The sequence below is a fragment of the Aphelocoma coerulescens genome, chromosome 9 (assembly GCF_041296385.1).
Source record: "Aphelocoma coerulescens isolate FSJ_1873_10779 chromosome 9, UR_Acoe_1.0, whole genome shotgun sequence".
NCBI lineage: Eukaryota > Metazoa > Chordata > Aves > Passeriformes > Corvidae > Aphelocoma > Aphelocoma coerulescens.
In genome coordinates this window covers 2,499,840-2,525,529 of record NC_091023.1, presented here as the reverse complement: position 1 = coordinate 2,525,529, position 25,690 = coordinate 2,499,840, and the positions used below count along the sequence as shown (strand labels likewise).

At 49.3% G+C, this 25,690-nt stretch overlaps 1 protein-coding gene across 2 annotated transcripts; it reads left to right on the top strand.

Annotated features, from left to right (window-relative positions):
- Positions 1-946: 946 nt before the first annotated feature.
- CLDN18 (claudin 18) lies at positions 947-16,896 on the top strand. Of its 2 annotated transcripts, none has more exons than XM_069024666.1 (5): positions 947-1,166; positions 13,187-13,351; positions 14,874-14,979; positions 15,314-15,424; positions 16,719-16,896. In XM_069024666.1, exons 1-5 carry the CDS (start codon positions 947-949, stop codon positions 16,894-16,896), a joined length of 780 nt encoding a protein of 259 aa, XP_068880767.1. The 2 variants fall into 2 exon arrangements, with proteins under 2 accessions (XP_068880767.1, XP_068880766.1); XM_069024665.1 differs by lacking the exon at positions 947-1,166 and adding an exon at positions 8,997-9,303.
- Positions 16,897-25,690: the final 8,794 nt, after the last annotated feature.

Genomic DNA, 25,690 nt, shown 5'->3' with positions numbered 1-25,690 from the left:
TCTGGTCTTACAGCAGGTCTGCCTTGCCATCGTCCTTTGCCCATGGAAAAAAGTCCAAATTCCTATTTGGATGATGGGTATAAAACAATAATAAATGAGGACATGCAGGTTTGTCTAGGTTTTCCCCTTGGTCCTCCCACAAAAAACTGTAGGTTCACACCTTTCCCTCTTCAGAAAGTGCTGCCTTTCCTGTGGGCTCGCAGCCCAGCCTTCCCGAGGTCTGCTCAAGCACCCATTGCTACAAGCTTCCCTCTTTGATACATTAACCTCGGCTTAAATGTTTTGGTTGAGCCAGAGGGAGCCATGCTAATAAATCATGGAATCATTTAGGTTGGAAGAGCCCTCTAAGATCATCAAGTCCAACTGTTCCCTCAGCACTCCCAGGTCAATCACGTCCCCAAGTGCCACGTCTACACATCTGTTAAATCCCTCCAGACGTGGAGACTCCACACTTTCCTGGGCAGCCTGCTCCAACACATGACAACCATTTCCATGAAGGAATTTTTCCTAATATCTGATCTCCACTTGGCTCAAAAGCATCATCCTTGCCAGGAAAGGATCAGGATCTCCATAATTTTTATGTTTCATCCGATTTAAGCCCCTCTGTGCTTGGTCTCCCGAAGTTCCCCGGTGTTTCTGTGGAAGCTCTCCAGAGGGACCCGCTGGTCTCGTCCGGCCGTGCCGGCTGCACCTCTGCCTGGAGGGAGAAGGTAAACAGAGAGCGAGGTGGAACAAATGGCTCTTGGTACCGAGCGAGGAAATTATCTCACCGAAACAGATAAAGGCAAGGGGAGGTTTGCGTGGTGCACCCAGAGCTCTCCTGGCTGCCGGCGTGACGTAGGCAGTGCCTCCAGCTAAAAGTCCCTGGTGCCCTGGCTGCCTGCCCCAGACCCGGCTTGTGGAGGCTTGTGTGCGCCCAGAACGCGGCTCCAGCGTGCCTGGCACCATGTCAGTGACAATCTGCCAGTCCATGGGCTTCGTGGTGTCCGCCCTGGGCATCGGAGGCATCATCGCGTCCACGTGCATGGACCAGTGGAGCACCCAGGACCTGTACAACAACCCGGTGACGGCCGTCTTCAACTACCAGGGCCTCTGGCGCACCTGTGTGCGGGAGAGCTCCGGCTTCACCGAATGCCGCGGTTACTTCACCATCCTGGGGCTGCCAGGTAGGGCCTGATGGCACCAGGGAAGAGGTGGGAGGGCGAGTGACACAATCTCTGTGTGAGCAGTGGGGATTTTCAGTGGGCAACCCAAATTTCAGCCAGGAAGGACCTGGGGTGCTCACCCTGTTTGAACAACTGGCCCCTTGGAGATACCTCAGGGCAAACCCCCTCCCATGGCAGAGCTGAGGTTCAGCAAAACTCATTACAACTAATTATGCATCAGGTTCCTGAGGTATTGTCCAGGCTGCTCCATGGGGAGATTTATCCCCTGTGCCATGGGTGGCTCCGGTTCAGATCCCTGCCCCAGCTGTGTGGCTGTGTGTGGCTTCCCACCAGAATCCACTAATAGTCTTGTCATTGGAGAAGATCCTTTCCTAAGAGGATATGTCACAGTTCAGCTCACTGTATTTCTATTTGGGCTAACACCACCAGGCTGGATTTCTCCCTAATTCTCCTTTGGTTCCAGTTTTTTCTGCCATGGGAATCATTCCTGTCCTGGTTGTGCCCAGAGTATCTCGGGGTGCAAACAATTAGGTTACAACAGGATTATCTGGGGTTTCTTCTAGCCTTAATACAGTGAGAAAAAAGGCACTTAGACTCTTATACCCATCTGGCCTCTGTGCTTTGATACAGCCAGAATGGAGGGAAGAAGCCAATTATATCAGGAAATCACTGCAGAACTTCTGCAAAATGGCATTTCCAAAACACACAGAAAGGGGCATTGTGCACAAAAATTGCTTCTCTCGAGAGAAGGCACAAATCAAACCAGTATAACCCAGCATGGCTGTGGCCTCAGATGTCATCTGGGGAGGTGTTTCCTCCCCTGAGCTGTGTTTTTGTGTTGCTCTTCTCTGGATCCTCATTCCCAACTGGTGCCTGGCTTTGGCCGTGCTGCAGCTTCCCCACGCAGGTGCCAGGGAGGTCCTTGAGCATCGTCCTCTTGCTGGAGCTGTGGCTTGGAATGTCCCTGCTTGGACTCTCAGGTGCAGAGATGCATTCTCCTAGAAGGACATGAGCCTGGTCCTGCCTGGGCATGCAGCTGAAGGGTGACATCCAAAGAAGGGTGTGCAGGGCTGGTATTCACACACTGCTCTCTCAGTCAGCAAAGCTGAGCACCTTCACCAAGGGAAAACTCAGGGAGAAAAGGGCAGGACAGGTTGGTAAAACTCACGGGGTTAATGGTTGGACTCAATCTTAGGGGTCTTTCCCAACCTTAGTGATTCTATAAAGAGATTAAAGTTGCCACATGAGGAGTAAATTGGGGTGTAAAAACCAAACCCTCCCCACACAGATGCTCCCACAACACGCTGCAGTTCTTCCAGTTCTTGCAGTTCTTCCTCAGTTCTTCTGCTGAAAAAAAATTAAAATGGCAAAAATTGTAACTCTACAGAAGGAACAATTAACCTTTTCAAGTGTTCAGCTCTGGGAACTGTTCTAATCTTTGAAGAAATCAGAATACTTGAGATTTGGGGGGGGTTGTTCTTTCAAAATACCTTTGTCACTGACCTCAGAAAAAGCAGAAAACTAAGGGATGATTTTTTTGCAATTCCAAAACCTCCAGACTGGTGTCTGTTGAGTGGGTTATTAATATTCTAAAATGGGAACGGTGAGGGGATGGATTTCCTGCATTAGCAGGATTTTCCTGCATTTAGAGGGGCTGCTGGAGATCGGTGCGTCCATGTCCCTGCCCACAGCAGGGGGTGGAACAAGATGGTCCCTAAAGTCCCTTCCAACCCAAACCATCCCGGGATTCTGTGTTTCCATGATTCCTCAGCTCCATCCCACAAGCTCTGTGGATCCCTCCCAGCCATGGAGCATCCTATCCTAAATATTGGGGTTTCTGATGAAACCCTCATCTTAGAGGGGAGTTCCCACTTGTGTTTGCCAGGTTGATTGCAGTCACCTACAAAAAGGGACGTAAAGGAGCCCAAGGAATAAAGGACAACCATAAAAAATAAAGGTGGTGGGGGCCTGAACCCCCCAAAGTTGCCGTCCTCACTCTCAGTGGTGTCGGGGAGATGGGTGGGCTCAGTGTGAGGGAATATGAATATTTATGTGCTTTGTCCCAAATGATCCTTTTCATGACCAGTGCTATCAGCACTGCCCTACAGAAGGAGGGGGAGTTTTCCCCTTTCTGTTTAATGAAGCGGGCTTGTTCTATTGTAGTCACCCCCCTCCCTGCTCCCATTTTTCCCTCCTGTTATCGATTGTCTGACACTTCCAGTCTCCGGAGAAGTCGGAGCAAAGCCTTGTGTCCCACTGCTGGGCTTTATGGATTGGCTCCATCTCCCGAATCCAGCTGCTCCTATGGGCAATTCTCCCCACCCACCACCAGCAAAGGTGGTACCCCAATCAGAGGGGGAGGGAAATGATGCTAAAAATCCTATTATTAATTTGTTCAGATATTATTTAAATGAATCATCCCCATGTTTATTTTAAGTGATCTCCATGAAACCCCCCTCATGAACTACACCAGAGTTAATGGTTTGTCAGCATTTCCATTATCAACCCCTATTTATTATCCTGACAATGGCAATTTATATTGGGAACAATAGTGCCAGAGCGAATAAAAATAATAGGCAAAGCAGCGAGGTGACCCGAGCACATCGAGGAAGTTTTGGGTTCCAAGGTTTTTTTTCACCTCAATCCCTCGCTCCCACAGCAAAGATTAAACTTGTCTTGCCCATCATCTATCTTCAATTTAGTTGGGAACTTTAATTTCAAATAGATTGAGGAAAAATCAAGATAATAGATAGAAATGAGGAATAACCCAGGCAGTTTATGGCTCTGGCTATAAACAGTCGCTCTCTGGTGAAATGTGGCACTGGAGGACTGAACATATTTGTTCTGATTTTGCTTCCTCCTGTTATTTTTTGCTCCTTGCTTTGGCGTGAGATGGTCTGGAGGACACAGTTGGAAACTGAGCACACATAAGTGATAAATAGCAGAAGCTGAGCTGGGCACGGCTGGTGGTTTCACCTTGTGTGGAGATCACGAGGTGCTTTCTGCTCAAGGCAGAATTTTGCAGCTGCTCCCAACTTTGCTAAGCTACAATTGCACGGGCACTGATTTTCCTGGTGTCTGTGCCGGTGTCTTTTTTCCACACCTGTTCAGGGAGACTCCAGCAATTTTTCCAAGAACATTTCTCCCTCAGGTCCAAAGCCCTTTTGACCCCTTCAGAAGGGCTGAGAGATCTCTTTGCTGTGGACCAAAGGGTTGGTGGCTTGAAACAGGAGAATATTCTTGCTTTTCCAACAGCAAACTTTGATAGTCTGAGAGCAGCCTGTTCAACTTCTCCAGCTGGTAAAAACACCCGTGTTCTTAGAGTGCTCAGAGGGAAAAGAGCTCACAGGAATGCAACCACAACTGCCCAGATTTTCCATAAATTTCAGTTTGGCTGGTGCAGGGTAGCAGCAGTGCGTAGATGTTTCCCAAGGAGAATTCATGTCTAGGAAGCATCAACATTGGCTTCTCTGGATTTTTCCTTTCTATATTGATGCTCTGACAAGGTTTTCTTTCATTTCATACAACCCACAACCATTTTGTGGCATAACCATAGCAAATAACCTGATTTTGGAGACAGGGCAGCCGCTGGCCAAGCTCCCTGAAATTGTTCCATGCCTGAAGTTTGTAAGGATGGGAAGTGCTAATTGCTATGTCATGACCCTCTACCAGTGATGGCCATGGCAAAGCCTCTTTCAAGGTCTGTTTGCTGCTTGAAATCCTTTCACCCAGCCAGGTCAGCTCCAAATTTTGAAACATCTGCAGGTAACTGCTGTAACCTGCTTAAAGTCTTTTGAGGTCAAGTTTCGGGTGCAGAAGGATTTAGGTGGCCCAGGTGGGCTGGAGACTTGATATATCCTACCTGGACATGTGTGAGGCTCTGATGGATTTGCACTCACATCTAGAGCTGAGAGAGGTGTGGGGATGGGGAAAGGGCCAATGGAGACCTTTAGAGAGTTCTCAGGAACCCCAGTGACACTCAGGGTGGGAGCAGGTGGCAGGGAGCTGGGTGGGTGTGTCACATTTATTGTTTTGTGCCTTTACGCCATGAAAGGATGAGAGACAAGAAAAGAAAATCCTAAGGGATCTGGGATGAGGTCCAGAAGAGGAGCAAGGCTGTGGAGATGTGGGGCTGGGCTACAGCTCATGGATATGTAGGCAAGGAAAGCCTCATGCTTTGTTGAGGGACCTCTGAGCACCCTCTGGACCACCCAGTAGTGTGGATCTGAGCTGGGATGGGGTCCTTCCATGAGCCACTTCCCTCACTGAATTCCAGAAAGGCCATTGAGCCTTTCTCATTGCGGGCCACACACTCCTGGAGCCTGAGGTGGTCCTGACTACGGAGGGGCAGGAAGAGAAGGGTGGGTTTGCTTAGTCTGGGCCTGAGCAGGCTGGGCTGGTGTGAGCAGCTGGCAGGGTGTGAGCTGTGTTTGCAAATTTGAGAGCAAACATGAGCTGGAGGTGATTTTTGTGGGAGAGGCGGCGATAACATTCAGGAGCTGCCTGGGCCCAGGGACCGGTTTTGAGATAACACAGAGTCAATGCCTGGAGAGATAAAGCAACTATGAGCAGGAATAAAGAGGCACAGGGGAGCGGTCACAAAGCCCCCTTCTTTTCCTCGTTTGGATAAACCACTGGAGTTGTCCCAATCCTCAGTGGGAGCCCTGTTCTCTGCTCCTTGGTGAGCTGCAGCCTCGCCATTCCCCCTCCTCAGACACAGCTCAGCATTTCCACGTGGATTGGGAAAGCCTCTGGCCAAGCATTCAACCACTGGAGACAAACCACAGATTGATTGGAGAGACATTCCCATCCTTCAACCAAACCTGGCTGTGGTCATCTCCATGGGGTGGCTGGAGATGAGCATCAGGTTGTGGTGAAGATGCTCAGACTTGCTCCACAGCTTTCCTCTCACCCAGCCCCTTCTTGGGTTGTGCTCTGAGCCAACAGCTCAGATGAAACTCCCTGGGGATCTTCTGTTATCTGAGAAAATGGGATGAATGTATTTTTCCCTATCACGGGCAGCTCAGAAACAACCATTAAAAATAAGCTTAAAATCTGAATATTTGAGAAAGGCAAAGGAAATATGCTGGGGAAGGGTTGGGAAGAAAACAAGTCTGGGTTTTGTCTCCAGAGCTCTGCTTCAAGCATCCACTGAGGAAGGTGTGGGAGCTTTGAATTCCCACTCTTTCCAAGTATGGTTCTGGTCAGAGCAGGAGAAATGGCAGTGGCATGGCACCTCAGCGAATACTTTTAGGGCTGAGCAAACAGATCCCCCCAAACCACAACAGTTCTTCAAAGATGACAATGTGTGAAGTGCTGAGCACAGCTGGGTGTTTAACTCTTAAGTGAGGATTGCAGCATGACCATCAGCACCAAAATTCCTTCCTCGGCTCCATTTTTGGGGACAGCATACGAGGCTTCAGTGGGGAATGTCCAACCCTGTGTTGGTCTACCTTCTTTAGAGACATGGATCCACCTGGCCCTGCAGATCAAAGCCAGACTGGTTCTCCTGGACTTTCCTGCCCACCTGGAGAGTTTGATGATGTTTTTTGACTGCTCCACCATTGCTCTGGGGTTTTGATGTCCCTGAGTAAGAGCTGTGATGAGAAACAGTTTCTCCATCCACGGGAGAAAATTCCACTCCCAAGGAAAGGTTAGTGAGGTGATGGACTGGGCAGGGGCACATCCAGGAATGGCCCTCTTTCCAACAGGTGTCTTGGGGGGATAAGCAGAGCTTGGGGGGTGAAATACTGGAGAAGGAGAAGAAAAGGTCCCCGCTGGTTTGAAGAGCAGCTCCTGCTGCTCGTGGCTGGAACCAGCAGCCAGGTTGGAGGAAGGAGTGGTGTGTCCTCTCCCACTAAAGCAAACATGGATATAGGGATGGAAGGGCCACCAACACTGGTGTTCCTGCAGCAACCCAGATGTCCAACTGAGCAGAAAAAACCAGTCATTTAAAAGGTGGCAGAGGTGCTTGGGGGAAAAAAAGCTGGAGAAAACATGTTCACCCCTTTAATTCTCCCCCTTTCCTTCCTTTTTCCTCCCCAGGGGTTATTTTGAGCTATGACCAGTACAGACTGCTTCATTTCACTGTTGCACACACTTGGGAATTTGCACACTTGGGAAAAGGGGTTATGTCTCAAAGGAATAGCGCTCCCTCTGACACATTCTGAAGAGGTTCAGCCCAGAAAAAGGAATGTGGGCTCTTACCACTGGATGGCCAGAAACAAGAAGGCAGGTCCTGGGGTGTGGGAAGGACAGGAGTCATCCTGGAGAGCTGCTGAGGAGCATCAGGGCTTGGATGCAACTGGATTTTCTAGTCTGGGACACAATTCTGGCTGTGGGACCACAAGGGATGAGAACTGGCCACATTTTAGGACTTTTTGTCCTTCTGTCTTCCAGGTCCTCCTCATCCCTAGTTGTTGTCTCAGCTTCTAGGTCCTCTCCAACCCTGATCTATCACAAATCCTTATCCAAAATGAGGAATTTTAGTCAGCATTCCCTGTCCCTCACAGAGGATGAGCAGCTCTACTGGTTCTTGAGGGTTCCCTTCTACAGTTTTTTTTCACTTTATTATTTTTGCTGGCAAATTTAAGCAGGTCAGAACTGACCCTTCCTCTGATGTAAACTTGCCAAAGTGAGTGAAAATGATGACATTTGAATAAAACTGATGGAAGCAAAGACATTTTGAGCCTGACTCAAGAGGGCTGTGATTGCCAGGAGACATGGAATTGTGCTCTGGCTGCTCCAGCACAGCCCCACAAGCCAAGGCATGTCCTGGGTTGCTGTTCTCCAGAAGGCAGGAGCAATATCCAGGGTGTAATAACCCCGTTGTAGCTCCTCCATGGACACAAATCAGCCTCTCCTCTCTTCCCGGTGGCTTTCACATGGCTTCACATCCAGGTGCTGGTGTGGATGGTGCCTGTGGCATGGAGAGGTTAAAGTAGGAACATGTTTCTAGGTCAGGGCTGAAGTAAATCAGTTGGAGAGGGATACTGGATGAGAATGGATGAGTGTAAAATCCAGAAGGTCCTTGTACCTCACTGACTCCACTTATATTGCCCCCACCAGCCCAGCACCTCTCCACTGTGAGAATGAATTTCCCATTTTTTACATCCCCCATCCCTCTCCCAGGACCATCCCTCCAACCAATATGGACAAGCACCCCCTCAGAAAGGCCTTTCCCGGTGGTCCCTGTGCTCTCCTCCCTCCCACATGGGTGTTAGTGTGTCCTTGTGACGGCAGCGGGGATGTAGGCGAGTGGAGAACAGCACTGGAGGAGCTTTGCTGGATCAGTTTGGGGCTCTTGGCTTGGTGCCATGGTGCCCTGGGTTGTACCATGGTCAGCATCCAGTGGAGGCTCAATGATGCCTGAGGGCACTGCAAGGAGCAGCCGCGTCCCTGGGCTGGGCTGGTGGCCTCACATCCTCTGACAAAGTCCTGTCTCTCATTGTGCCTCTTGTGCGGACACCTCCACGGGGGACAGATTGTCTGGTAGCGTAAGCAGAGGGATGGGAAGGTGGTGGCCAGGGCCAGGTGCTGGATTCCCCTGGGGGCATGGTCTGTGTCCCATGCCAAGCAGGCAGGAGAGGCCCAAAGGGCAGCAAAGGGTTTCAGGGGGCTGGCCAAGCCCCAAGTGGGTTGCCCAACACTCGGCTGAGCGTGGCTGCTTAAACGTGGAAGGACAAGCACTTCTAAAGGACAAAAGCTCCTATCTCCAGCCCTGCCGGCACAAACCTCCCCGGCAGCGAGAGTGAAACTGGTCTATCTTGCTAAAACACTTTGAGCAAACAGCGCTCAATGGAAAGCATCTGATAAGAGCAGCTGCACTTGTGGTGGCTCAGGCAAGAGGACTCCGGTGCTCCATTAGGGCTGCGGCTCCCTCGGGGCTGTGTCACCTCTGCTCTCCAGGGACACACCATGTCCACCACGCTCTGCCAGGTGATGGGGTTCCTCGTGTCATCGCTGGGCATTGCGGGGAGCATCATGGCCACGGCCATGGACACGTGGAGCACGCAGGACCTGTATGACAACCCGGTCACGGCCGTGTTCCAGTACCAGGGGCTGTGGAGGAGCTGCGTGCGGCAGAGCTCCGGCTTCACGGAGTGTCGGCCGTATTTCACCATCCTTGGGCTGCCAGGTAGGGGCAAAAATGCACCAGGGGCTCTCCTGGGTGACCTGCAGAGTTTGCATCTGAAAGGAGGAGCAGGTATCTTAAGGCACTTTGTGAAGAATAACATTTCCAGTGTATGAGCATAAAAATAGGAGCGTATTTGTTGCCAAAATGATTTTTGTGGTGGGGGTTATTGGTGGGGGTTACAACCTGGAGCATGCGTGGGGGATCTCTGGGTGAGCATCAAGGGTTCAGCACCATTGCTGCCATAAATCAGCACAGTTCCACTGAGGTGAGGAGAGCGAGGGTGTTTAACCCCCCTTGGAATGGAAACACAAGAAAGAGGGCTGTATGCAATTGTGCAGTGTTATAGGATGATGGAAGGAATGGAAATTTTGTTTTTCCAAAGAGAGAACTGGAATTGGTGAAATATGGCTGTGAGAGGCGTGGGTAGGAAGGGTGAGAAGGGGAAAGGTGTGTTCAGTCACTCCCCATCACCTGGGCAGACAGTGCCTGCAGAAGCAGAGTGCAGAGGGGTATTGCTGTCCCGTTTGCTCGCTAATTTTCCCAAAAGAGCTGTTGTTCCCACCCCACTGCATGTGAGGGTGTTCCAGTGCTCCCAGCCCAGCAGTAAATTTGGCCCTGGGAGTGTTTCTCACTTCTGGTGCACGATCACAGAAAGGTCCAAGCAAGGACTGCTGTGCACAGGCCTTTTGCAGCTGGTGATCCGAGCGTGATGTGGGTTCCAGCCCTGTGCCCTCAGGGATGCCATCCTCAGGGATGCCATCCTCAGGGATGCCCTCAAGCTTTGCTGAGGACCCGTGACTCTCCAAGGGGTGCCATGGAATAAATGTGTCTCTGTGTACCCAGCTTCAGGATCGCCAGGTGGATCCTTTCCCATTTGGAAGAGCAAACCTGGCATTTAGAGTCACTTCTCCAATGGGAATATTTATTTTAAAGACTAAAGATTAGATTTATCCTACTATCTCTACAAAATGTTGACCACTGTGTCTCCTCATCATGCTGTGTGCAGGTGATGTGTTTTAAATGAGCCATGAGGAAATGGGAACCATCATTTTGAAGTCAATTTATCCCAATCAAGGTTTTACTTCCTCAGTTATTATTAAGTAATATGGCAATAGAGAAACGTGCAAAGCAGTCACAGATGATTTCTGTCAGAGTTATCTTTATGAATCCATTTAATTGATTAATTCCTTCAAACATATAGAAAAAATGTCCCTGCTGAAATTTACTTAATGTCCCTAAAATTTCTTTATCCCATCAATCATTACTGGCCATAAAGTCAGATTTCACCTTTTTATTGTGTATTTGCAACAGAAATGCAGGTGATGGTCATTTAAATGACTTGAAGTTGCTTTACCTCACTCACCTCTCAGCACTCACACTGGGGACAAAGACAGCTATCCAGTTTCCCTTACCTCTGGGAAACAGGGATGCTGGCTGTGGTTTCACATCACTGGTATTTATTTTGGTGGAGAAGCTATTTCTGTTGGTGCTTTTGCTATTCCCTTGTTATGGAACACCAGCCCTTGAACGGAAGCCAGGTTATCCTCCCTCGTGCAAAAGCTGCGTGCCAAAGGCAGGTTTGTAACTCCAGGGCTGTTTGCTTCCTACTGCTCCTGATACCGTTTTTCCTCAGTCTCCCCCTTTGTTTGTCTAAGCCCTTCCACTCCTTCCTCCAAGCAGAGGTCATTCACCTTCAGAAAGCAGCTCTTTTCAGAGGCCTTTCAATGGATGCCAAAATTCCCTTGAAACAGCAGTGCTGCCTTTCCAAACAGCTCCCACGTCAAGTCCCGTGAGCCAGGTGGAGAGGTCTTTGTGCCACGTGCCACAGCAGGCCTGGGAGGACTTCCTTCTCCTTTCCATCCCTTAGTGGAGATGGTGCATAACTCAGTCTCATGGAGGCAGGAACGGCTGCCGATGATTATCTGGCATTTTTTCTGTCATGTCCTGCTGTGTTTGTCTTCTTCCCCTTTCCAACGGCTCCTTTCAATGGAGATTCACTTGGCTGTTTGGCTTGCTCTGCCTGTTGTGTCTTTCCATGAGCACCCAAGGCACTGGAACACCTCTCCTGGGAGCCCACAAAGTCTCTGTGGGATCTTTGTTTGGGGTCACCGCTCGATGGGTTGAAAACATGCCAGCGGTGACACCCAGGAATGTGCAGGAAACGCTGAGGAATGAAGCACTGTCCTGGGGACAAGGAGCTTCCATCACGATCCATAGTCTTGGATTATCAGCCTCTCCTGCCTGCCCGGAAACAAAAGCATTTGTAAATAAACTTTGGTGGTTGCAAAGACAAAGGAGGATTGAGATTTCCTCCTCTTCCCACTTCCCATCAGGTGCTGCGGAACAACCTCTGAGGGCTGATAAGGCGTATCCGCCATTCCCTGATGGAGCATAACTAATGAGCTCCTACCTGGGGGCTGATGAATGGGAGATTGAAAACTCTCAGCTCGTTAGCGCTCCTTATCAGCTGATAAGGGCAAATTGAGTCATAAGAGCTCAGGCGGTGGGACTGCTGGGCGGCAGAAGGTGGTGTATTCCCAGCCTGTGCAATGGCAGCCCGCCCGCTTCCTTGTGCGCTGCGGTGCCAGTGAGGTTCTGCTCGGCTTCCTGACACCCCACAGGCCAGGAGAGCCACCCAGGCATCCAGCACCCTCCTGGGAAGGGTTTACAAACCCTCCTCCCAACCAGTGCAAGGCCAGCAGGGGCTCTGTGCTCTCCTGCACCCTTGGGCACCATGGTCACCCAGAAAAGGGGTGACAGACAGGGCAGAGAAGTCCCTGGGGCTATGGAGTGTGGTTTCCACCTGTTTCACTCCATCACAAGCCCACTTTCTCTTCCCTGAAGAGGGGCAATCGTACGTGGGGAGCACCAAAGCCAGACCTAGGGCTGTGGGATTGGCGGCAGGGCAAGGAGAGGCTGCAAAGTGTCCCAGCCAAATCCCAACAGCCCTTGAAATACCTCCCAGCACCCGTTCCAGGGCTCTGCCGCCTTCCTGTCTCTGCCAGGGTCTCGTGCACAGGTGGGGAGGGGAAGAGCCTGGAGAAAGATGGGATATGTGCCACCTATTAGAGAATCACCTTGGTATTCAAGTACTCTTTTCCCCACCACTTCTCCAGTTTTAAAGGTGCAAGTTTCTCTTTACTTTTCCTTCTACTTTTCTACTCCAGCCAAGAGGAATCTGGAGGGTTTTTGCCTCCTTCAGGCCTCAGCTCCCATGGGCATGACCCACCAGCATTCCCAGCTCATGACATGCTGCTGAACAAATTCAGGATGAGAGTATTTGGATGTTTTTTTTTCATGAACATGGACAGATTTATCCAAGACTGATGTTCCAAATGACTCTGGGAAGGATACGGTGAGGGAGATGACTGCCAGAGCTTTGATGCTCTCTCCTGCTCTCCGTGTAATGTTTCTCAAGGTGATTTTGCTCTTTTCCATGTGCTTTCCTGGGAAGCAGGAACATACAGAACTGCATTTTTGAGTCATGCAGTAATTGGAAATATCCCAGATAGCTGGGTGAAGCTGTCTGCTTCCATTGCTGACTGGGGAGGAAAGGAGAGCCCTTTCTCAACCACTGTGGTTCTGGAACAATCCGTGCTTATCCCAGCTCCTCACTGACTCTTCTCCATGAATTTCATGACTGGTGCTAATGAACATTTTGAAAAAAATGCTGCCTAAACCACCAAACTCTTTGGGAAGTTAAGTCAAACAGCCTCACTTCCAGACGTGTCCCAGATAATACAGTGTAGAGCCACTACCCATTTTCCAAGGTTTTCTTCTTTAATATTTCTATTTTCAGACAAAGGCAATCTTTGAAAGTCCCCTAGACTCTGACAAATCCCATTTCAGCCACTCAGCGAGCCTCTTGCTGTTTGTTTTGCAGCGATGTTCCAGGCTGTGAGGGCCCTCATGATCGTGGGGATTGTCCTGGGAATCCTCGGCCTCCTCGTGTGCATTTTTGCCCTGAAATGCATCCGGATTGGGAGCATGGAGGATACTGCCAAAGCCAACATGACCCTGACCTCCGGCATCATGTTCATCATTGCTGGTAAGTGGGAACTGTCGTGTCTTCCATGTGGTCGGCTTTGCATTTCCCTGGAATCAAGGACTGGGCAAGTCTCGGTGCATTTCTGTAGTTATTGGCATTGTCCTCCAGCCTGATCTCTTGGGGTCAAGTGGTTTTTACCTCTGATTAGGGAACAAAAAAAATCTCTGGAAACCAGAAGTTTGTATGGACAAAACATGGAAGGCTGAAAACAGATCCCATGGATGGAAAAGGAAATATATCTCTTGTTTTGTTTTATGTATGTTGTTGTTGTGTATTATCATAGCCTTTATTTATACAGAATATTTTTTACCAGTTTCAGGCTTTATCCATAATAATTTTAGGAAGATTCCCAGGGTTGTTGTAGCCTGGTTTGTAAGTTTTAAATACCGGGCTACAAGGCTGCAGGAATGTCCAGCTCCCTCCAAAGTGCAAATGCTTAATACATCACTTTATTGTAATGTTTTCCTACATTATTTTGGAGATAAGAATCAAATGAAATCTATATCTTAACAAAGAGAAGGAGAACGTCCCTATTTAAAACCCGTCAAATCTCAAAGCTTAACTTTTGTTGGGCTATGAGACATTCAACACAACTTCAATAAGTACAAGCTGCAAAGAGGAAACCACCTTCTGCCACTCAGCTTTAATTTTGTATTTCACATCTATCATTTTAGAATCATGGAATCATGGAATGGGTTGGGTTGGAATGACCTTAAAAGTCATCCGGTTCCACCCCATGCTGTGGGCAGGGACACCTTCCACTGGACCAGGGCTCTAAGCCCCATCCAACCTGGCCTTGGACACTGTGGAAGGAAAAACAAAACAAAAGTGTCATGTGAGGGCTTTTTGCCAAAAGTTCTGGACTTCAGCTCTTCTGGACATCCCAGCTCCTATTTATCCTTGGTCTTTAAGGTCCCTCCCAACCCAAACCTGTGATTCCATGTTCAAGTGTTCCATGAATTCCTCTGCCGAGGAAAACCAAAGGTTGGCGTTGGTGCCAGGGTTGTCAGGGACGGCCATCCCAGACATCCCCTGTTTGGATGAATGGAAGAACTTCCCACCTCTTGGGGCTGGCCTTCCGCATCTGGTGATGAACAGGCTGTGAACCGGAGACATCTCCTCTTTCACGTGACAGAGTGTGTTCTTCCATTTTAAAAATTCTGGCAGAGAATCTTTTGTTCATGTTTCTCACTGTAAAAAAAACCTTTAAAATGAACTACTGGGTATTTTGTACAATGATCTGTCTGTTAAGCTCATTCGTGTGACAGAACACACCAGGAGAAAGGTTCCTGTATGCTGGTCTGGCTTGGGATTTTGTTGTGTGACATTGATTCCTGATGTTGGATTGTAAATGCAAGGAAAACCTATAAGAAAGGTGTAACACATTGTGGGTGCCCCTTTGTGCTGAAGGCTACACAGCAGTGTCTCACCCAACCTTCCAGAGCTGTGAGGTGTTTCCCTGAGGCTCCAGGTGACTTCTTGCACTTTGTGCCTCTCCATCTGTCCTTCTGTCCCATCTCAGGCCTGTGTGCCATCACTGGAGTGTCCGTGTTTGCCAACATGCTGGTCACAAACTTCTGGATGTCCACCACCAACATGTTCCAGGGAATGCAGAACGTCCAGAACAGGTGGGTGCTCAGCTGGCTCTGGGTGCTCCATGGTGGAAATCTCCCTCAGGGCTGAAGGATTGGCAAACTCTGGGAGTGTATTGGGATGGTTGCAGGACTTGGAAGATTATACTTGGCAGAAAGACCCTCTTGTCTGGGCTGGAGATAAGCAAACAGGCTGGGATGTCTCTGTCCTTGCAGCTCAAGAATGAGCTAGGGAGGCCTTTGGGGTTCAGACCACAGGGGGACTTCTGGGTGCAGCTGTAGGGCCAGAGGGGGGATGTTAATGTTCAGTGTGTCCCAGCAGCAGCAGACAGGACCTGTCACACCCTAACCAGCCATGCCTGTTTTGCAGGTACACCTTTGGCTCAGCCCTCTTTGTCGGATGGGTGGCAGGGGGCCTGGCCCTCGTGGGAGGCATCATGATGTGCCTTGCTTGCAAAGGGCTCATCCCAGAAGAATCCCGGTAAGCTGAGCTGGGGTAGCTGTGAGAAGGTGTTAGAAGCTTAACAGGACGGGGAGCCTGGGCCCCCGGAGGGGGGAGAGAGAAACAGTCCAAACCAATATGGTTGATAGAGCAAACTCCACAAAACTCCATTTATTAGCAGTCCAAAGGCACTTATACAGTATACCAGCTTGTTAGCTCCTAAGTGGCTTAAAGCATATCAAAACACATTTCTATTTCTACATAATTGGACTTACATTCGCAAGTCTCCATAGTCTTGTTATGATCAAAAGAATTCAGTGCTCATCTCCCTCGTTCACTCCCGGATAGCACAGCTGCAACTTTTCACTCCCTCTCTGTTTCCCAGGCCTGCTTGTTATCTTTCACCCAGGGACTTTTCCATGGAAAGTTTTCTCACCCACAAGCCTAAAACTTCCAGGCCTATTGCTTGCACAGTTCTTTTATTGATCCCAATAATTCTATTTCCCAACAAGAAGGCATTGCAGGAAACCTGGGCTGTCCACATGTCCCACAGTTGGCCCAGGATGTGTGGATGTGTAACACCCCCGTCATGATAGTCCTCATGATGATGTTCCCATCATCATGAGTCCTTCAGGTTGGAAAAGACCTTTAAGATCAGAGTCCAGCCATTGCTTCAGCACTGCCAAGGCCACCACTACATGAAGTCCATGATTAGTGAGTTGCCCTCTGTGGGTCCAAAGTGAGCATTTCCCCTCCCTCACCCTGTGACTCACACACGAATGGAGAGGGCATGAGAACTGACCTCAAAATGTGACATTTGCACTGTGCTGGTGGATTCAGGCCCATGAATTGCAGGTTGCACAGCAGATCATTAGCAGGGGTAGATTGCATCAGCTGAGCCATGATTTACATGGAATAATAGAATTCCAGAGCGCTTTGGGTTGGGAGGGACCTTAAAAACCATCCCATTCCACCCCTGCCATGTGCAGGGACACCTTCCACAGACGAGGTAGCTCCAAGCCTTGTCCGGCCTGGCCTGGAACACTTCCAGGGATGGTGTAACATCCCTAGGAACTTGTACCCTGACACAGCTGGTTATTGCAGTTGAGTCCATCACTCCACAAAGGATTTATTCAGGTGAAAGAAAGTATAAGTTTACGAAAGAACCTGAAAGGGACTTGCAGCCTGTCCATGGATGGTGGGCTGAGCTCTCTGAGTGCCTCCAGGTGACGACACAGCACGAAGTTCCCTCAAACCCACCATGAGCACAGGGCTCCATGTTGGGCAGTCACAGCCCCTCCAGAGGCTGATGTTCCTCTTGTGTCTCTTCCAGCTACAAAGCCGTGTCCTACAACGCCTCTGGCCGGAACATCTCCTACAGGACGGGGCCCTACAAGGTTGGCTCTGGGTATGAAGCTGACCCGAAGACCAGGAAGGGCGCAGGATATGAAGAAGCTCCTCGAAGTGAGGATGGGAGACGCTCGTACCCTTCGAAATACGACTACGTCTAGCAGACCTTCTGGCCTTGAGTTGTGCTAGCAGATATTTTTAACTTCACAAGCAAAAAGTGCAGCAAACCAAGCAGTCTGTAAATAGGATTGTGTTTTCTAGCAGGTTTTCTCTACTCTGAGGTTGCATCTTTGTTGTGAACATCAGTTTTACTCGACTGCCCGTTAGTATTAACAGCACCAGCAGGTCTGTGACCAAAGTATCGCCTTGTGGTGCTCTCAGAGTAGAACATTTTGCTCCTATTTTCTGTATAAACTGATATCCAGGAGCAGTGCCTTGTGCCCTTTCCTAATTGCTCAAATGGTGAAAACTCCCCTTTGATAATCACTGTGTATTCGAAGTTAATTCAGTTGTGTCCCCTTGGCTGTGCCCAAAGCAAGCAGAGCCTGTGGTCAGGGCATTGTCCTCCCCGGTGACTTCTCTACCCAGTCCCACCTTTGCTTTGCTGGTTGTACTCCAACACTGATCTGCTCTGATATTTAATCTGATTTCTGTTACTTAGACATTTGCTGGAGCCTGTGATAGCAAAGTGTATTTATTTCTTCGGATCTCCCCAGGGAATGTGCATAATCCATTGTTATTCCTGCACTAATAGCTGCCAACCTCCGTGTGCCACCGGTGTTCCCGCAGATGTCATCTTTAATGGAGCCAGGAGAATTTCTCATTTAGAATTAATTAGAGTTACCTTTGGAGCAGGAATCCCGGGGAGAATTAGATGTGTAACTCCACACCGACATCAGGACTTCCCTGGGGTAATTCTCCCCCCAGTGATGGGAAGATTAACTCCATAGTGGGATGTTGCCTCTTCCAGCCAATCCATCAGAGAGGAAGTTTATTTGAAGAGGGGAGAGATGTCAGAACTTTCGTGGGAAGAGAGAGCTGTGAGCTCTTAGCAGGTCCTCCCACCTGGCTCCAGAGCACATCCTAAAAAAGCTCGAGGCAATGCCTATGAATGGAACAAAAGGGATAAGTCAGAGATAAAAAAGGGGTCCAGACCCTCCAAAATAACCATTTTAATGGCATCTGAGTGGGCTTGAGCACCACTCCTCAGGGTTACAAGTTCTCTGCAGGAGTTCAATTCAGGCAAAATTGCTTTGGTGAAATTGTGGTGTTCCCTGAGAGTTTGATATCCTGGAGGGATCTGAATCTACAGCTGAACATTTCTGCAGAGTTGGGCCTTCAGAAGGTCAAGCTACCACCAGCCCAGCTGGCATCTCTGGTGTCTCCTAGGATTAGAGGGGGCAGGCTGTGCTCCCAGTGAGCACAAACTGCATCGCCCACCTCCCCATGCCCATCACCGCTCCACAGCCCTCAGCTTTCCATAACCTCCAGCTCTCCATAACCACCACATGGAGCCAAATCCCCAGCACAGGGCCAGGAGATCCTGGGGAAGGTCAGCAAGAGGACGAGGGAACACCTGGCAGGTGGCTGGAGGAAACAGCCACCATGCAGAGGGGTGGGAAGATCTTGCAGCCAACAGCAGCTCAGGCTGGATGTTGGCCACCTGGGAGAAATCCCTGCGGGATGTCAGTACTGACCCTCCCTTTTGTTCAGGCAAAGGACTCACTTTAAGGACTTGTTTTTAAAGGAGAAGAATTTATTTTAGAGGTAGATCCTGTTCTATTTTAAAAAGGTTGTTACTCTGTTCCACGGTTTGTATCTCTCAGTATAAACTTAGATTTTCTGCCTTTTTTTTGCTTGCTGGATTTATTTTTTTTTTTTGCTTGTTTGTTTTGTTGGTTGTTGTTTTCTTTTTTTTACATGAATATTAAAAAAAAGAGAAAGTCTTAAAACCAGAATCACAGTTTCCAGTTGTTGTCTTCTTGAAAAAATCAACAGCTCCAACCTTCCTGCTCAGCCAAAGTCCCCCCAGCTTGTGTTCTGCATGTTCTTGGAAGGAGTATGGACACAGCTGGGACATTGAGGGAAAAAAGAAAAGATTTGGGTGTTTTATTTTCTTAGTAAGATATAACGAGTCACACGATGAGAGAAAACACCAGAGAATCAGGTTAATAATTATTGGGGGACCCCAAATCAGTGACGTGATGAAGTCAGAGACCCTCGGTGGGAACCTGAGCCTGCTGAGGAGTAGAGTGCAGCAAGTTTCAGAGTAGATATTAAACACTTCTAAACACTTCATTGTTCTTAGGAGTGCAGAAAAATTGTGGGTATGTTCTCAGCCTCCACTGGAAAGGGGCTGAAAAGCCCAGGAATGTTTAATTTAGATAGGAAACCCCTAAGTGGTGCTGAGGGAAAGGTACACAAGGGAATGCAAAAGGCAGGAAAACGCCCAGAAAAATTCGAAATGCACGTTTACCACTGAGTCAGAACTGAAAAAATTCCCGAGGAAACAGCTTTGAAAGTTACATTTTATTTTTCTGCTACACAAATGCTGTGACAAAGTCTCCGAGCCAGCTATCTCTCGGTCACACTTTGATGTGTGCAGGCGTGTAGATGACAAGATTAGGGGCAGGAGCCTTATGGGGAGCTGAGAGAGAGAGCTGTATCCGGGAATTCCTGCCCTCGCTGGGCTCCTAATCTTCCAGCATCAGTTTTCATTTCCTTGCCTCGACTGAAAACACGCAGGCTGAAACATTTTAATGCAGTGAACTCCACTGAAAAGAAATCCCATTCTGGAGCAGAGAATAATTTATTTATGAGCCTGGTTGTGGCGTAACTACACTTGGTGTTGCAGCTGCTCCTGTGTTTGTGGCCCTAAGGGACCTTATCTCGTGCTGGGCACCACGGAGGGTGGTGCACATCGTTGTTGGGAATGACAGCACTGGGAGAATCTGCATCCACAGCCACGGAACTGTGGCTCCTGCTGCAGAGAGAACTCGGGGTTTGGACGTGGAGCTGCTGGAGAGAGGCCAGAGGAGGCACCAGGATGAGCAGAGGGATGGAGCAGCTCTGCTGGGAGGAAAGGCTGGGAGAGCTGGGATTGTTCAGCCTGGAGAGGAGAAGCTTTGGGGTGACCTCATTGTGGCCTTGCAGGGCCTGAAGGAACCAACAGGAAACATGGAGAGAGGTAATTTGCAATGGACTGGAGGGACAGGACAAAGGGGAATGGCTTCAAACTGAAAGAGGGGAAATTTAGGTTGGATATTGGGAAGAAATTCTTCCCTGGGAGGGTGGTGAGGCCCTGGCACAGGGTGCCCAGAGCAGCTGTGGCTGCCCCTGGATCCATGGAAGTGTCCAAGGCCAGGCTGGATGGAGCTTGGAGCACCCTGGGCTAGTGGGAGGTGTCCCTGCCCATGGCAGGGGGTGGGACTGGATGAACCTTAAGGTCCCTTCCCACCCAAACCATTCCATGATTCTGTGATTCCTTGTCTTGGACACTGACCCAAGTATTCCCTTTTCAGCTGAGCTGATGTCTCCTCTAAGCCCTGAAGCCAAAATTATCTGCTTGGGAAATCTCTGGGTCTTTACAGAGGCCAAAGTTCCCTCTTCCAAGATTTCTCTGCAGCTCAGCAGGCTAAAAAATGTAATTATGATACCCTAATTACTTCTTGGACTTGGAGATCCAGAAGCACCCTCAGGATGAGGACAGCCCATCATGTCCCAGTGCTCCTATGTGAAGGACACAAACCTCTGAGCTACATCCACAGCCCCCTGTGCCAAGGGAAGGGGGACACTTGCCCAGGTGCTGCCTGGGGACCATCCTGGGGCCACCCACCCCAAACACAACCCCTGCCCTCCATGCCATGCATTGCAGGAGACGCTTCACCCTCCAGGATGTGAATTTGGGCTCTGAGATCCATCACATGAGGCCAGAGCTGCTGGAAGGAGCAGCACACGGCACTGGACCAAATCCATCCTGCCTGCCTGTGGGCTGGGAGGAACAGCTCCATATTTGCTGGGCTGAACTGGGCTTGCTGGTTTGGCCAATTGCACGGCAACAAGGAGCTTTGGGCCTCTGAAATTCCTTAGCTGAGTAAAGCCTGGAAAAAACCAGACCCCAGAGACTGCAGAACGTGTGGCCCTGTGAGTAAATCCAGTGTTTCCGGCTGCTGTTGTTGGTGAGGGAGGGAAGACAACCCTCTGCCACCTTTAATTTTGCCTTTATTGACCATAAACTGCAAGGCATGGATTTGGTAGCTCTTGCAGAACCGAGGCAGAGGAGTTGGGGAACTCATGAACAGCTCGTGGGGTTTTGCTTCCGCAAATTTGATCGTCCTCCAAAACATGCATTTCCCATTCAGAGGAGCTAATTAAATCTAGGCTTGCCTAATAAAGCCGAGCCTGCAAAGGCTGGGTGCATTCTCTGCCAGCTCTGAAGAGGCTCTTCCCAAGCCCCTGCAAGATTTGGAGTGTGTGAGAGCACGCTGGATTTGCATGGACTTTGACCAAGGGACCGTATCTGGAGCTACAAATTGGACTAGGAGATAAGAACTCTCCTGAAATCTATATGCAATTAAAAGCCCAATCTTCCTCCCTATAGTGACAAGGTTATTGCTTTTATGGAGCTGAACAGAGATGAATGAGTCTATGGATTAATGGCACTAAGATTTATGACACTGAGCTTGCCCCAAATATTATGGGAGAATAGCTCTCTGGGTGAGATATTCCAGCTGAATAAATTTGATAGGATTTTTATTTTCCTTTATTATATTTTTTTTCAGCTTTGGGAGAGAGCTATGCTGCATTCAGAACTTGTTAGTGCTGTGGGTTGAATATTTACCGATATTCCCTTGTGTATTCATGATTTATAAAAGTATTACCAGTCGCAGGAGCCCATGAAGAAAAAGTCATTGGGAAAAACAAAGCCCACAAACCCACTGATTTGTGTGATTTCTCCTTCAGTTAATTGGCCAGTTCTTTATCTTGCTGGCTCTGGGCTTGTTTTACTGTTCCCAGAGACTTCAGAGAGGATAAAGTCAAAGGAGAAATGGGGTGTCAGCAGTTGGTGAAGACCATGGAAAACCCCCTGTGCTGTGCTGAGCTAAACTAAACAGCTAAAAAATGAGGAGGAGACAAATAAAAACCCGTGGGAATTGAAGGAGAACGGTTTGGAAGGGATGGAGTTACACAGCCAGGGCAGGGCAGAGGGGTGAGGACTGAGGGAAAACCATGCCCAGGGAAAACCAAGGTTGTTGGACAGGCCCTGCTCCTCCAAATCCCACCAGCATGCAAAGACTGCATCATCCATCACTTAACAGAACTTTGGGAGTTGTTTCAAGCCAGGTTCGACAGGGCTTGGAGCAACCTGGTCTAGAGGAAGATGTCCCTGGGGGTGGAAGAAGATGGGCTTTAAGGTCTCTTCCAACCCAAACCATCCTGGGATTTTCTGACCTCGAGGAAAGCCTCTGGGTGTTGAGCAGCAGGGACAGGGGTGTGTTTTCCAGCCCACGGACTGAGCCTGAGCCTGCAGCAGCACCTGCAAGCCCCAAGATGGCAGGGCACGGTCACAGCATGGATTTGCTCCCAAGTTCCCATGGAAAGCACTGGCCCAAGAAGCCCAATGTGGAGCAAAACCTCTTTTTTCCACATCTCAGCTCCCTCACTGCTCAGGGTATGAGTGTCACCCTCCTCTGGGCACAAGGCTCTCAGCTGCTTCTGGACTTTCCCAAACTTAGGGGAAGTTTTCCTCCACTTTTCCACCACCACCTGGACTTGGGGTTTGAAGCTCACCAAAAGCACCTCAGGCAGGAAAACTGCTGGGAAAACCAACAGAAAAGTGATTCTTGCACTTGTTGGCAGCTGAATGAGCAGGCACCTGCCTTGGCACCGGGTTTGCCACGTTGCTGAGGCAGAGCAGCTCCAGCTTTCTGCCCTTTTCCTGCCTGTTTGCTCTCTGGGGCAGGAATTTGTTTTCCCGTTAGTTTTGGATGGTGACAGCACCAGTGCCCAGCCCAGGTTTCCTGTCACCCCCTCCCAAGAACAAATTCTCACTGCCACCTGTAAGTTTTTACAGGTAAAAAGGGTTTTTCTGCTTATTTGTGAACAGTTGTGTGGAAAGCATTTTTTTTTCTTTCCAGAGGAATTAAGTTTATTGCCCTTGTCCTGCTCAGTCCCACTTGGGTGTGTCCTGCTTCCTAATATTCCTAATAGAAATATGAAGTAATATAATAATTATTCCTATATTATTCCTACTATTATATAATATAACAATAATAATTCCTAATATAAAACCCCCCTGGAACTGGGGGAAATAGGGAGGGGTAAGAGCCTGAACCAGAAGTGGAGCGGGTTGGAAAAGAGAAGAGGAATTGAGTGCCGGTCTTCCTGTTATGTCTTCCCAAATTCCATACTTTGAGGAGACCAAGATCATAAATGCTTTCTGCTAGAAATGTCCAAAATACAGAGAGAATTAGGAAAATGAACTTAATTCACACAGATGAGCTCTAGAAGGGGTCGAGCTGACGTGGTCACGTCCACAGTGCACAGAGTCATCCTTGGGGTTGGATTTCCCCCCAGAAGGAAAGGAAGGAGGACACGGCAGCTGTGGCTGGGTTCTCTGTCCAAGTGAATTCAGGCCAGGCTCCTCCAGCAGCAGAAAATGAGGCGTTTCCCATCCCCTTCTGGAGCTTTGGCAGACAGGAGAGTGAGGGAAGAGGAGAACGAGGAAAATGAGCAGAGGGAAAGCTGCTGTAGAGTCAAGAAGCCACACACGAGTGTGTCCAGTGGGGACAGCTGCCCTCAGCCTGTGGGATGCCACGTCCCGTGGGAAGGGGGTCGTGCCTATGCCCTGAGGATGTCCAGGGAGAGCTGCTGAGGCTGCAGAGCTCCTGGCACTACCAGCCCCTGTTATTGCTCACGTGTGCCATGAAAGGAGAGGAGAAACCACACCTGGGAAATGTCCTTTATCCTCCTCGGGGGCTGGCCAGGCAGGTCCCAAACTTTGGGAGAACCCCAGCATTGGGGTCTTCCCAAAAGGAGAGCCCAGGAGCAGCCCTGGGGGGGGCTGTAGAGAGGCTGCTGCTCGTTCCTGGTCCTGTGGCACCATCCAGTGGCTGCTGGCAGAGCGCTGTCACCTCCCTGTCCCCGCCGTGTGTCCCCTCTCCGGCATCAAGGAAGGGCTCCAGATCACTGCTGCCACCTGCAACCGGGAGAGGAGCACAGAGAGAGGAGAAGGGGACAGAACCCCACGTTTGCACCCTGAGCTGCCTTTTGCAAATCAACAGGGATTTCTTCTTCCTGATTTCCTACAAAAATTCGAGCCAAGAGGGCCAAACACCATCGTTGCAACAGGACACCATACAGGAAACCCTTCCTCTACTTCCATGGCTTGAAAATTGTCCCCAAGTCCTCCTTTTTATTTTGGATTTGCCAGACAAACGCCTGGAATTTCGTTTTTATTGCAGTACAGGAAAATAAATCTTCCCAGGGTTTGTGCCAGGCTCTTCCTTGGGTAAAATCTTTGTAAATTTCTTTTTTTTTTCTGTGAAAGAAGCAATTTGATTCTGACACTGCCACGGCTGTAATTACCCCAGTTCTCCCCCTAAACTGAGGTTATTTTAAATCCTGTTTTAGTAATTCCATTATTTCGCCATCGCATCACTCCAATTAACTCTAGATTTGTTCCAGAGGGCTTTTCCCAAGCTGATTCTCTGGCAGTTACTGTTTTGCTCCCAACTGCATGAATACTGATTTCCTCCCCCCCCAAAAAGGGTGAATGGACAAACATTAGGGAACGGACAGATGTGTGCAGCTGGAGGAAGGGCCACGTCTGCTGCTGTAGGTTGGAATTCCCTGTGCCCAAACTCTTCCCTGGGGCCCTGGTGCTGGGCAGGAGCTGGGAAGAAGGCAGCACATGACTTTCCTTTTATTATTTTAATGTAGATGATGTCCAAAAGCCCCCTGTGGGCTTGCACGGGACACCTGGAGTTTCTCAGCTGGCTTTGGGCCAGCGGGGAGAGGTTCCCTCACCAGCTGATCTCTGTGCCCCGGCATCCGGGGCTTTTTCCTGTGTGGATGTGGCTGTGATCCAGTCCCACATTCCCCACGGACACGGACAGGCCCATGACCTCCACTGACCGCACCCTCCTGGCTGCTGGAATCTCCAACAATTCCCACTTGGGCCTCGGCTCTGTTGGGTATTGCTTTGCTTGAGCTTAAAACCTCTTCCTGACTTTAAAACCTCACCTTGAGCTTAGAACTTCCCCTTGAGCTTAGAACCTCTTCCTGAGTTTAAAACCTCCCCTTGAGTTTAGAACTTCCCCTTGAGCTTAAAACCTCTTCCTGAGTTTAAAACCTCCCCTTGAGTTTAGAACTTCCCCTTGAGCTTAGAACCTCTTCCTGAGCTTAAAACCTCCCCTTGAGTTTAGGACCTCCCCTTGAGTTTAGAACTTCCCCTTGAGCTTAGAACCTCTTCCTGAGCTTAAAACCTCCCCTTGAGTTTAGGACCTCCCCTTGAGCTTAAAACCTCCCCTTGAGTTTAGGACCTCCCCTTGATCTTAGAACTTCCTCTTGAATTTAAAATCTCCCCTTGAGCTTAGAACTTCCCCTTCAGCTTAAAACCTCTTCCTGAGTTTAAAACCTTCCCTTGAGCTTAGTACCTCCCCTTGAGTTTAGAACCTCCCCTTGAGTTTAAAACCTCCCCTTGAGTTTAGAACTTCCCATTGAGCTTAGAACTTCCCCTTGAACTTAAAACCTCTTCCTGAGTTTAAAACCTTCCCTTGAGCTTAGAACCTCCCCTTGAGTTTAAAACCTCCCCTTGCGTTTAAAACCTCCCCTTGAGCTTAGAACCTCCCCTTGAGTTTAGAACCTCCCCTTGAGCTTAGAACTTCCCCTTGAGTTTAAAACCTCCCCTTGAGCTTAGAACCTCCCCTTGAGCTTAGAACCTCCCCTTGAGCT

Coding starts and splice junctions, on each gene's coding strand:
- CLDN18 (XM_069024666.1), top strand. CDS start 947: ATGTCAGTGACAATCTGCCAGTCCATGGGCTTCGTGGTGTCCGCCCTG. Junction 14,980..15,313: donor ATGCAGAACGTCCAGAACAG/GTGGGTGCTCAG, acceptor CCTGTTTTGCAG/GTACACCTTTGGCTCAGCCC. Junction 15,425..16,718: donor CTCATCCCAGAAGAATCCCG/GTAAGCTGAGCT, acceptor TGTCTCTTCCAG/CTACAAAGCCGTGTCCTACA.